The sequence below is a fragment of the Mustela erminea genome, chromosome 7, assembly GCF_009829155.1.
Source record: "Mustela erminea isolate mMusErm1 chromosome 7, mMusErm1.Pri, whole genome shotgun sequence".
In the NCBI taxonomy this organism is placed as follows: domain Eukaryota; kingdom Metazoa; phylum Chordata; class Mammalia; order Carnivora; family Mustelidae; genus Mustela; species Mustela erminea.
Genome location: NC_045620.1, coordinates 110635165 through 110647527, shown reverse-complemented (window position 1 = coordinate 110647527; position 12363 = coordinate 110635165). Strand labels below are relative to the sequence as shown.

The window sequence follows — 12363 nt, the reverse complement described above, 5'->3', positions numbered from 1 at the left end:
CTGAGGTTCATTAAGTTGAGGATAACAGGTTCGCCAAGTCATCCACCTCTCTATAAGGTCATCAAGAAAATTAATAAAAAAGACGCCATGATGGAAGGTGTCACTTAACACTACTATTACTGCTCCTTTGAAGCAACGATTCCTGTCGGACATCTCTAATCACTCTCTCACCATCTATTTATGCATCCTTTCAAAACTCGGAACTCCACATAAATTTTTATAAGTTTGAAGCAATCAAGCAATCAAACAATCTCAGCAAATATACTGAAATTTCTTTGCTGTTTGTATATTTTAACTTAGTCTGTGCCTGATGCCTATAACCAAAACCCCAAATATAGTCACCAAGGAAAAAATAATAAAATCAACTCCAGACTACCCATACTAAGAAGAGAACAACAGCCGGGCATACTCCAAAAATAATTAGAATTTTTGAGTGTCTATTTTTGGCAGCAAGTTCACTTTTCTGATTATGTTTTCACTTAAGTCAATATTCTTAAGCATACAGCAGCTGTGGGAAGTGAAAGGAGGAGCCTGAGTGAATACAAAACACAAAATAAAACAAACTAGGATTAAACACTGATTGCTCGGGGTCTGCATAAGAACTCAACAACACAAACCTACACAAATAATGCCTACCCTTAATCTACCTACCCCCTTTTACTTACCAATTAATTCTTAAATATTTCAAAATAAACAACCAAAAATCAGTTTTTAAGCACCACTACTTAAAATTCTAAAGATGAAGGGTGTAATCAACTCATTTAAACATTAAAGCAGTGTTTAACAAGGAATCATGGACTCATTTGAAAATCAGATGAAAGGTGCTGTAATCTATTTCACACACAACCTGGCTGAGGAGTGAAAGGTGATCATGGATCCACAAAAATACATCCATGCATCATCCCAGAAGGTTAAAACTAAGAGGTTTAAAAGAAATACAAAGGTTCTAAACAAATACAATCACAGGCAAACAATATATACTATGACACCAATATATACTTAAACATCAAGGCTTTTACCATACTGTTTTCAATCTGTATGAAGTCCCTATGAGCCTTACCATATTGTCCCAAATTTCTCCAGAGCCTCTACAAGGTCTGCTTCCACCACAGATTCACAGAGTCCTCGAACATGGACAACAGGTGAAACAGAAACTTTGTGATGACTTCCACCTGCCTCCTAGCAAAAGAAAATAATTTATAGTTAAAAACTTTCAAAATCTGAATTGCATCTTTGGTCAATTCAATCCTGCATTAAAAAGCAAGAAAAGAAACAAACAAAACCCCAAACCAAATTGCATTCACAAGTTAGCAAAAGGACCTGAAAAAAAAAATCATCAATTAAATGTTCGGCATGAAAATTTTGATTTTTTTCTTTTTTTAAGATTTTAATTTATTTGGGGCGCCTGGGTGGCTCAGTGGGTTGAAGCCTCTGCCTTCAGCTCGGGTCGTGATCCCAGGGTCTTGGGATCGAGCCCCGCATCGGGCTCTCTGCTTGGCAGGGGGCCTGCTTCTCTTCCTCTCTCTCTGCCTGCCTCTCTGCCTACTTGTGATCTCTCTGTCGAAAAAATAAATAAAATATTAAAAAAAAAAATTTTAATTTATTTGACAGAGAGAACACAGGCAGGCAGAGCAGCATACAGGGGAGAGAAAGAAAAAGGATCCTCACCGAGCAGAGAGCCCCCCACTATATGTTTGTACATATACACCAAAAAAATCTATTAAAGGTTTTTTTCCTCCTACAAGCAGACTAATCTAAAAGCACAAATGTTTTAGCTTTAAAACTTAAGAATCATTTTAAGAAAATTAAATCTCTTTGGCTATTTTAAAAGCGTCTTTTTACTATTTACTTTATAACTTAAAAAATTACAGCATGGCTTAAAGAAAAGAGCTAATTTAAATATATAAAGTAACCATGTGACTATTCTCACACTATTGTCAAATTCAACAAATAAATTCAGTCCTCTGCAAATACTAATTCAATACTTGGAATGTCATTTGAATTGCTTATGCTAAGTCTTTTCTATGGTCAAGCAGATATTCATTACATGCCACTAAGTTTGAAATGAATCATTCTGATTGTACACCATGTAACCAAACACTCCATTAACAACCTTAACAAATGAGACTCTGCCTAAGTAAAACTCAACAACCAAATGTGCATTATCATCCTTAAGCTACTAAATATAACTGAAGAGCAATGCAGGAAAAGAGCTCTAAATCATACCTGAAAACTTAATTTGGAACATATATTTAAAGTTTAAATAATAAGTTTCACTCTAAAAATAATGAGACAACAATTAACTTCAAGAAATAAGTCATCTTTGCTATCCTTAGAAATCAGCTGGTGAAGGTAAACGTACAGAAGAAAACTACATTGGCCAAGACTCTTCAAAAAGTTAGTATAAGAAAATAGTGGAAGATTTTAGCTTAAGACTAAAGAGAGACAACAACCAAAGGCAATACTTAAATCTTTATAATAGTAAAAACTGGTATAAAAGACATCTTAGGGATAACTGGAGAAATTTAAATACAGACAGGATATTATATTAGGCATTATAACTACTGTCTTAGGTATACCATTATAATGGTAATGTTTATGTGAAAAGAATATCCTTATTCTTTTTTTCCCCTAAAGATTTTATTTATTTATTTATTTGACAGAGACAAGAGATCACAAGTGGCGGGGGGAGGCTCCCTGCTGAGCAGAGCCTGAGCCTGATGTGGGGCTTGATCCCAGGACACTGAGATCATGACCTGAGCCAAAGGCAGAGGCTTAACCGACTGAGCCACCCAGGCGCCCCATGAATATCCTTATTTTTAGGAAAGCTGGGATATTTAGGGATGGATCGTCATGATATATGCAACTTACTTCCATAGTTTAGGGGGAAAATGTATATAAATATAGATATAAACATATGGAGATGAAATCCCAAATGGCAAAATGTTAAAAACTGATTAATCTAGGTGAAGGACATATGTAATTGAGTAAAAAGTTGGCAAATTATTTTATTATGTAATACTTAAGGCCTACAATAAGGTATGAAGAACAATATAAACAGTCATTAACTCACCGCTCAGTTTAAAAAATAAAACACTGCCAGTCAGCTGAATATATCTACCTCCCTTCCCATCATGGATATTCATTATCTTGAATACAATGCTTAAAAGAATGACCATTTTTCAAATTGGTCTTCTCTCAAAGAAATGGATTCTAGGACCAATTTTTTTTAATCCCTCAAAAATACCTTATGTTAATATATTATTATTTAATTTTATTTCCTAAATGGAACAGTTCAAAATGTAAGTCATTCTTCAGAAGCTAAAAGCTATTAAATGTAAACACTATGCTACTTAGAAGATACAATTATCTCAACTTCAAGGCAGAAAACATATTCTGTCCCCCTTGTTATTTCCCTAATACCCACTCAGTGAATCTGCCATTCATGAGTTTATCTACCTTGATATTTCTCTCATCTTTGTATTACAGCCCCTTTTCTTGAACTTAAATTTTTTTCATCCTTTCTGTGAAAATAAAAGAAAACCCCCCAGGGTTGTTTCCAAATATAAAACTGATATACTAATGATATCTTTTCAAACAATATTTTTACCACCCCCTTTGCCCCAAATATTAAAAGTTCTGGGGGGGATTTTTTTGGGGTTTTTTTTGGTTTGGAGAACGAGAGAGCAAGTGTGCACAAGCAGGGGAAGGGGGAAGAGAAAGACGAGCAAGATTCTTAAGCAGGCTCCACGCCCAGCGCAAAGCCCAACACTGGGGCTCAACCATGACCCAAGGCAAAATCAAGAGTCAGATGCTTAACTAAGCCACCTGACGCCCCCTAAAACTTTTCTCAAATCAGTATTTTCTTATCTCTACCTATCCTATATACTGGTGGTGAGAAATCTGAAATCAGTTGTACAATTTCTTTTATTTACCCTATAATTACCTCTTTTGAAGTATCATACTATGCATCTAACTACTAATTGGTGAATAAATCAGTAGTATTATTTACCCCATGCATGTATTAACACTTTGTCTTCTCCAGTTCAAAAGTTTCTTTTTTTTTTTTTTTAAAGATTTTATTTATTTATTTGAGAGAGAGAGACAGTGAGAGAGAGCATGAGCTAGGAGAAGGTCAGAGGGAGAAGCAGACTCCCCATGGAGCTGGGAGCCCAATGCGGGACTCGATCCCGGGACTCCGGGATCATGACCTGAGCCGAAGGCAGTCGTCCAACCAACTGAGCCACCCAATCCTTTCTCATACAGAAGCCCAAATTCCATTTCTAATTATGTAGTTATCTAGGCTCCATCCTGATCTATTTCAGACTAAAAACAATATTCCACGTGAGCACTCAGCAAATAAAGGCATGCCTTCATTTTACATACACTTTTTTTTCTTTTTTAATTACTCTATCCCTTCCTTATGCAAACTTTGTCAACTATAATGGAGGCATTCTCTGGTCCCCTTTACAGGCTGTAGACCAGTCTAGTTATAACCACTCCAAACTCCCAGCCCCTTAAAGGCTATCTGAAGGACCAACTCTAATAACAACAACTTTAAGTGTGAATTTTGACTATTGTTGATTAAAGAGCACGCTCTTCTGAAGAGAAGGGAAGCTCAGTAGAGTATAAATGAAGCTTCTATCTGAGAAAAATAAGAAGGGCCCATTAATGCCTCTTCACATAGTAAAGCAACAACTGTAAACCAGTAAAGCCAAGCACAATGTCCTTACTAGGCTTTTTTGTTTTCCCAGCATCTCCATGCCCAACACATGCTCAACAGCAACTGAACAACCTTCTTCTGCCCTCTTATAACTACAGGATTAAAAAAGTCCAACCTCGGGTGCCTGGGTAGCTCGGTGCCTTCAGCTCAGGTCATGATCCCAGGGTTCTGGGATTGAGTCCCACATCGGCTCCCTACTCCACGGAGAGCCTGCTTGTCCCTCACCTTCTGCCTGCCTCTCTGACTACTTGTGATCTCTGTCTGTCAAATAAATAAATAAAATCTTAAAAAAAAAATAACTCCTACCTCAAACTCAGTAATTCATTTGCCAGCACCAGACACAGAACCACTGCCAAGTGATTATCCAGCTTCTCCTTACATACCTCCAATGACAGGAAACCATCTACTCATGAGACAATCCATTATATTTTTAGAAAATTCTTGCTAATATGCATCCAAATCACCCTCTCTGTCGTTTTGTATCCAAAATAGCCTTTGAAGTCAGATCAGCATTGGAATCTGGACACTTACTGGCTCATTGATCTTAGGCTAAATACTTTGCCAAGCTTCAGTTTCACTATTTAAAAAAATCCGTATCACGTTAAGATTACTGTAAATAAATATACAATATACTGATATAAAATGTGTAGCACAGTGAGAAATGTAGTTATTTAGCAATGGTTCAAGAAATATTAAATGGTGCCACCTACCCTTATCTACATTTCCTTCTTCTACATGATAACCTTCCAATTATTTGTAATGATTGCTCACACCACACTTAAATATACCCGTCAGGCTGAACAGCCCAGATTCTTCTGTCATTCCTCTTATAATGAGATTTAAAGTGTCTTTTCCATTCTGGTAATCATTCTCTGGATGCCTCTTAGAATTAGAATTTATCAACATTAAAGAAAGAATTCTCTCTCCCTCTGTCAAATAAATAAATAAATCTTTTTTAAAAAGGGGGGCATCTGGGTGGCTCAGTGGGTTGAAGCCTCTGCCTTCGGCTCAGGTCATGATCTCGGGGTCCTGGGATCAAGTCCCACATCAGGCTCTCTGCTCAGCGGGGAGCCTGCTTCCCCCTCTCTCTGCCTGCCTCTCTGCCTACTTGTGATAACTCTCTCTCTCTCTCTCTGTCAAATAAATAAATAAATAAATAAATCTTTAAAAAAAAAAAAAAAAGGAAGAACGAATTTATCAACATTATACCAAGAAATGAATACAGTATTTCTAGATACTAAGCTATCCCTTTTATTTGGATAGTTCATACAAATCAAGGACAAAGGAGTTTTAAGGGGGCAGCTGCACTACATGATTTTTATTAAACAATCACATCTCTTTACTTGCTCTTTTTTTCTTTCTTTTTTTAGAGAGGGAGAAACATGGGAGACAAGCAGGGAGGGGGGATCTTAAGCAGGCTACATGCCCCGCAGGGAGCCCAACAGGGGCTTGATCCTACCACCCTGAAATGATGATCTGAGCCAAAATCAAGAGTTGGACACTTAACCGACTGAGCCGCCTAGGCACCCATTTCTCTCTTCCTTTTTTTTTTTTTTAAGAAATAATAGAGCAGATCCAAAATATGGGAAACCCTTTAATTTTCTTATTTAATATTTTTAGGTACATCTGATGACATAACAAAAATTAAAAAGAACAGCCATATGCTTCAAATAACTTTCTTAAAAAATCTTTGCTTTTTTGCTCATGTAGTAGAAATTATTTGGTTTTGGCCACCCAGAACCCCTTTTCCCTTCCTTTTTTTTTTTAAAGATTTTATTTATTTATTTAACAGAGAGATATCACAAGTAGGCAGAGAGGCAGGCAGAGAGAGAGGGGGAAGCAGGCTCCCAGCTGAGAGCCCAATGTGGGGCTCGATCCCAGGACCCCGAGATTATGACCCAAGCCGAAGGCAGAGGCTTTAACCCACTGAGCCACCCAGGCGCCCCCTTCTTCCCCTTCTTCTGGTTAAACACACATGCACGGACACATGGACACATGCACGCTTGTGCGTCTTGAACGCTGTTGTCCCACTGGTATTCTCAACCACACAGTCATGCACACAGAAGCAGCCCAGTGATTAACTGCCGGGAGAGAGAAGATAAAAAGTGCTGATCAGAAGGGATATATATGGGGGCGCCTCAGTGGCTCAGTGGGTTAAGCCTCTGCCTTCAGCTCAGAGTCCTGGGATCAAGCACCGCATCGAGCTCTCTGCTCAGCAGGGAGCCTGCTTCCCTTCCTCTCTCTCTGCCTGCCTCTCTGCCTACTTGTGATCTCTGTCAAATAAATAAATAAAATCTTTAAAAAAAAAAGGGATATATATATATAGATATATATATGGACACTGGGAAGAAGAGTGTTCTCTATTTGCTAGCTGTAAGAATGTAAGTCTAGCTTTATAAATACATAGAAGAAACGGGGCATACAGAAGCAAGTCTCAGTGACATCATCTAAATCCCTAGACCCAGCCATGCCTACTACTGCCACAACTTGGCTTTCTCAGGGACATGGGCCAATAAATTCCCTACCTCTGTCTGCCACTTTTTGTATTGCTTAAGCTCACCTGAATTGTTGCTGTGGCTGCAACTACAAGCTTTCAAACTTGTTTTCAATTCATACAGGCAAAAAAAGCGCTAAATGAATCACAGATTCTTAGATATGGAATTTTTAACTTTTATATCTTCATCACTGAGAACAGCAGCCAGCACATAAAGGGTCTCAAGCATTGTTTTTTGAACAGTTAAGAGATCACAGTGTTCATCTAATCTAACCTCCTCATGAGATAGTTGAGTTCCAGAGATGTTAAGTCACAAAGCATACTGGTAGCAGATCCAAGAAACCTGCCTTGGTTGGCTTATGGTTCTACTAAGAGCTCTTTCAACTGTATGTACTAACACAAAGAAATATAGTCAATTATTAAAACCAAAAGATAGTAAAACCTAATATTTTTCACTTTTTCCCTAATACCAAGCCAGAAAATCCTCACCTCACTCTACTGGAATACCTTAGCTAAAGGAGACAGAGAACATTATTGCTATAGAAGCCTCAAGACGCTGGCACTTACCTCCAGGGAACACACACTTTAACTTTTTTATTACCCAGAGTATAGTTACTATGCTGTCAGCCTCTAAACTTTTCCTATGGGAGCTAGCTAACAAAGTGACCTCATCTCATCTCCCATCCTATATTCATCCAATAAGCCATCATAATATTCCTATACATCTCTGTAATTCAGATCCTTAAAGTATAGGTGTGTGTCTTAAATTCAAACTAGATTCTCTACCTAATATATATCATTAGGAAATCCTAGGATCTACATTTTTATCTTGGCATTTTGCAATTTTGTAAGTCCATTTATTAAAAGTTGAGAAACTTAAATTTTCACCACATCAGCAAACAAACCATTTTAACAATCTGATTTGCCTCTTGAGTCACTAGCAGAAAAGAATAAAAGAAAAACTTGAAAGTCTCCAAAATGAATTAGCGCTCCATAAATCTTTATTGATGCCAGTCTTTTAAAAAGCAGATTATTTCTATATAACCTCCCCATTTAATTCCTCAATTGGTTTTGCCAAGTAAAACTCCAATATTTGGGAGTCAAGCTGCTTTCTTAAAAATAAGTAGATACAAAATTTACCATTAATATGATCCTGAAGGTCCTGACTGCTAAATTTAAGACAACCACTCAGAATAACTAAATGTATAATACATCACAAACCTCCATAATCCAGCTTTGTTCAACAATGCAGCCCAATGAATCTGAACACTCTAGGAATTTTTGATCTTCAAATTAAGTGCCAGAAGCCATAAATTTGAAGACTGTCTTATTTCTCATATCCAACCTACCACCTCATTTCTTTTTTTCCTAACTCATTTCTCCATGCACCTTAACACATCATGACCATTCACAATCATCAACTCATTTTTAAATAGGAGCATCTGTAAAAACACTGATTTCCTTTTTTTTTTTTTTTTTTTTTTTTAAAGATTTGACAAGAGTACGCAAGAGGGGAGGAGCAAAGGAAGAGGGACAAGTAGACTGCCAGCTCAGAGGCCAAGGTGGGGCTCGATCTCACGACCTTGAGATCAGGACCTGGGCAGAAATCAATAGCTCAGATGCTTAACTGACTGTGCCACCCAGGCACCCCAACACTGCTTTTCCTAAACACTCACTATTGTCTTTAAATCTAATTAATATATTATTAAAGCACTAGTGGGAACTTAATTATCTGAAGCTAAATAATGTAAATCTTTGAAGTCTTCCTTTGCACCTTACAAACCTCCAACTGGAATTGAAAAGATTGCTTATCATTGTACCTAACCTGCATTTACTGTTGTTTAACAGTTTGACCACAAGGTATTTTCTTCCCTGGCTGGACTGGAGGACAACTGAGGTTGAGCCAAACCCATTTCAGTTAGATGAATTACCATATTTCTGCCTGATGACGCACTAGACATTAAACTTCTATCCAGGGAATGCCTATCCTAATAAAATTTTATTATGTGCAGGTTTCCACAGCTGCAATAATTTCAAAATAGCACCACAATTTACATGAATAAAAAGGTTTAAAAACGGGAAAAATAAAACTTCATTAAAATTGACAGTGCAGTATTGATTCTACAGTTAAATAAAAGCAATTCACTATCTCCTAAGAAACAAAACAACAGTAAAATAAACAAAAATTAGAATTTATAACTAAAATCTGCAGGTATTAGTTTCTGCCTGGGTAATTTAAAAGCTGCATTACATTAATCACCAAACTACAACTTCAGGTATGGAAAGGTTCAACTTTTATATTTTACAGACTAAATGAACTCAAGAATAGTAATTAAGGGACTTCCCCAAAGGCACACGGATCGTATGCTAGCTAAGACTTCTGACTCTCTCTAAGCCCTGCCCAGTGCTATTTCCACTGCCAGATACAATTCACTCTAGATATATTAATTCGGTATTATTTTCTTCCCAACATCCAAAATAATACCACTGTCTTAATACCAAATCTATTTTTCAAAGAAAAAATTTTCATAAAAAATTAAAGTATCTTTCCAAAACACTTAAAACATTTCATGCTACTACACAAAAAACTCAAGACTTCTGGCAAAAGAAATACACTGATCCATCGGCTCCATCTAAAATATCAGTTATTATATTCCTGCTTCCAAATTCCACAGGGGAACTGGTTTTGAACTGAAACTTTAAGAAAACATGCATTTCCTTTATTCACATGTTCAAGCCACATTTTGAGTATTCTAAATACCTAGGCACAAAAAATCAAAAGCCATATCTAGCCACAAGGAAACACTTATTTTGAGGAAGAAAAAGTTCCTTTTTTCTAATGTGTTGAAACCTGTGTGTCACTGTTTCATATTTGGAAACTCTAACACTGGGGACTACTGACCAGAATTTTTCACATAAAAATTCAAACAACAGCTAAAAGGCTTATAATGTGCCTCTTATAAAATGATGAAAAACATTCTGAGTAGAATATATGTGTATAATTTCTCAAACTTCAGATAAAGCTTCTTTTAAAAAAAATCACAATTAAAATGTGATAAATGTTTAACCGACATCTAAGCCATTAAGACATCTTAAGTGCACCAAAAAAGGGCAAAAACTTTTGCTTTGCTTCGTTTCCTCAAAGTCTCCACGCACTTAAGCTGAGTTACCACTGCTTGCTGTGGGGTAAGACGATTTTCACATTCCTTCTGCCTCCACCTAACATTTCTGATAAGAGCAACAAGAATGTAAGAATGTGTGTTTAATGCAGTTCCGAGTTCAGTTCCTCCTTTCGTGGGGCAAATCTGGTAAGATCTGTTTTACCTGAAAATAAGGATGGTGTTAACAACTACCAAACACTTTTTTTGGGGGGATCGAAGACCTAAAATCTATACTGAGCAACGATCTTAAACCTGGCTAAGCAAAGCATGCACCCCATGTCTGCCAAGAGTAAAAAAATTTTGAAATTAAACCTTCAGGGGAACTAGGGTGTGCGCGCAGAGCCCAATAGGTCATTCGGTTACAGCTCTGCCCGGGACCCAGATGGAGAGAGACCCCGGCGGAACCCACGCAACCGTCCTGTGACCGAGACCGGCGCGCGGATGCTGCGGGCACAGGGGCAGAAGGGAGAGAAAGGGTCGTCCCGACGCCGGCCAGCCGCCGGAGGAGTTAAAGTAACAAAGAGCTAATCGCGCCCCAAAGCCCACCCGGAGCGGAAGCAACGCCGCCCCACCGCCCCCGCCCGGATACCCTCCCCAAGTTCAGGGCCGGCAAACGACTCGCACGCGGGGCCTGCAGCCAGGCCGGAGCCGGGTTCCCGGTTGGGATGCGGGAAACAGGTAGGGCAAAGAATAAAGGCTCTGAAGAGAGGAGCCGGCGCTTCCCGACTGGGTCAGCGCAGCAGCCGGGGGGGAAACTGGGCGCGCGGAAGGCCCCGGGGCCGAGTCCCCGCCGCCGGGCCCTGCTTCCCGGGGAGCCGCCAGGCACAGGGGACGGGGCGCCGCGCTTTGTTACCGGCTGTGAGAAGCTCCGACCGCCGCCGCCGCCATCGCCCCCGCCCCGGGGCGTCGGTTCCCGGCGGTTCTCGCCTTCCTCGGCGGAGTAGTCGATCTCCCCTTCCTCGGTCTTGAGGCGCTTGGCCTGGCTCTCGTACTCGCGATCCTCCTCGTACGTCTCCCTGGGAGAGGATGAGGAGGAGGACATGGCGGCGGCCGGAGAGACCGGCGGGCAAGCGGGTGGGGGTGGCGGCGGGGCGCGGGCCTCGGACGCCGCCGGCCAGTCCCCGCCACTGGCCGAGTGTCTTCAGCGAAGATCTGCGCTGCCGGGCCGGCCTCGGGGGCCAGGCGCCCAGGAGCCGGGTGGGTGCAGGGAGCGGGCCGGGATGAGGGGGGCGCCCCGGGAGGAAGCTCCGGAGCAACCGCTCCCCTTTATTACGGAGCCAACATTCAGCCTGTCCCTCCTCCTCCGTCTCCGCTCCCAACCCGGGGAAGCGAATCTAAGGATGGGGACGCGACCGTGGCTTCCGGTCTTCCCTCCTCCCCTAATCCGCTCCCCGCCGCCCAGGCCGAGCCTCCGCCCCCGCCTTAGCCGCCGCCGCGGAGGATCGAATCCAGCCGCAGCCCGCGGGAAGCGCCCCTCAGCCTGGGTCCTGCTCCCTATTGGCAGGGGGAAAAGTCGACCGGGCTTCCAATTGGCCGGAAAGGCTGTTCGTCAAGAGCCGCCCACGGCTCGGCCTCGTCCCCCTCCCTGCGCCTGGTGAACTCGCCGCTGGCCTGCGAGTCCCGAGCGCCCAACGCTCGCCGCGCGCTGCCCGGGAGCCGTTGCTGCCCGGCGGCCGTTAGCGCTGTTGGGACTCAGCCGAAGGCAGGCGCCGAGTGAACCCCAGCGGGTGACGAGGCGTGCAGTGGAGCCAGGGCTGCGGGTGTTAACCGCCCTCCCGCTAATTTAAATGCTTTTATTACTTCTCTTCAAGAGGATGAGGAAAACCTCTAAAATCCCTGCAGATAGACCTCGCACCACCCTTAAAACTACAGAGGTTGAGGGGAGAAAAGGGCTCGGAACCATGCAAGTAGGGGTCTCCCTATGCTTTGTGCAAAATCTAATGAAAGTGGGTGCCCTCTCCCCCACCCCCTCAAACTGGATTTTC

General features: G+C 41.1%; 1 protein-coding gene across 2 annotated transcripts in view; it reads right to left on the bottom strand.

The window, feature by feature from the left end:
* The window catches only part of HNRNPLL (heterogeneous nuclear ribonucleoprotein L like), a 37989-nt gene extending 26150 nt beyond the window's left edge, over window positions 1–11839 (bottom strand). The window contains exons 1-2 of one of the 2 annotated variants that reach the window (XM_032352935.1): window positions 11232–11839; window positions 1061–1179 (exon numbers count right to left, since the gene is read on the bottom strand). In XM_032352935.1, the coding sequence (XP_032208826.1) occupies window positions 1061–1179; window positions 11232–11420 (308 nt within the window). In that variant the 5' untranslated portion in view covers window positions 11421–11839. The remainder of the gene's footprint in view (window positions 1–1060; window positions 1180–11231) is intronic. The other variant, XM_032352934.1, reaches the window with a different exon arrangement.
* Window positions 11840–12363: the final 524 nt, after the last annotated feature.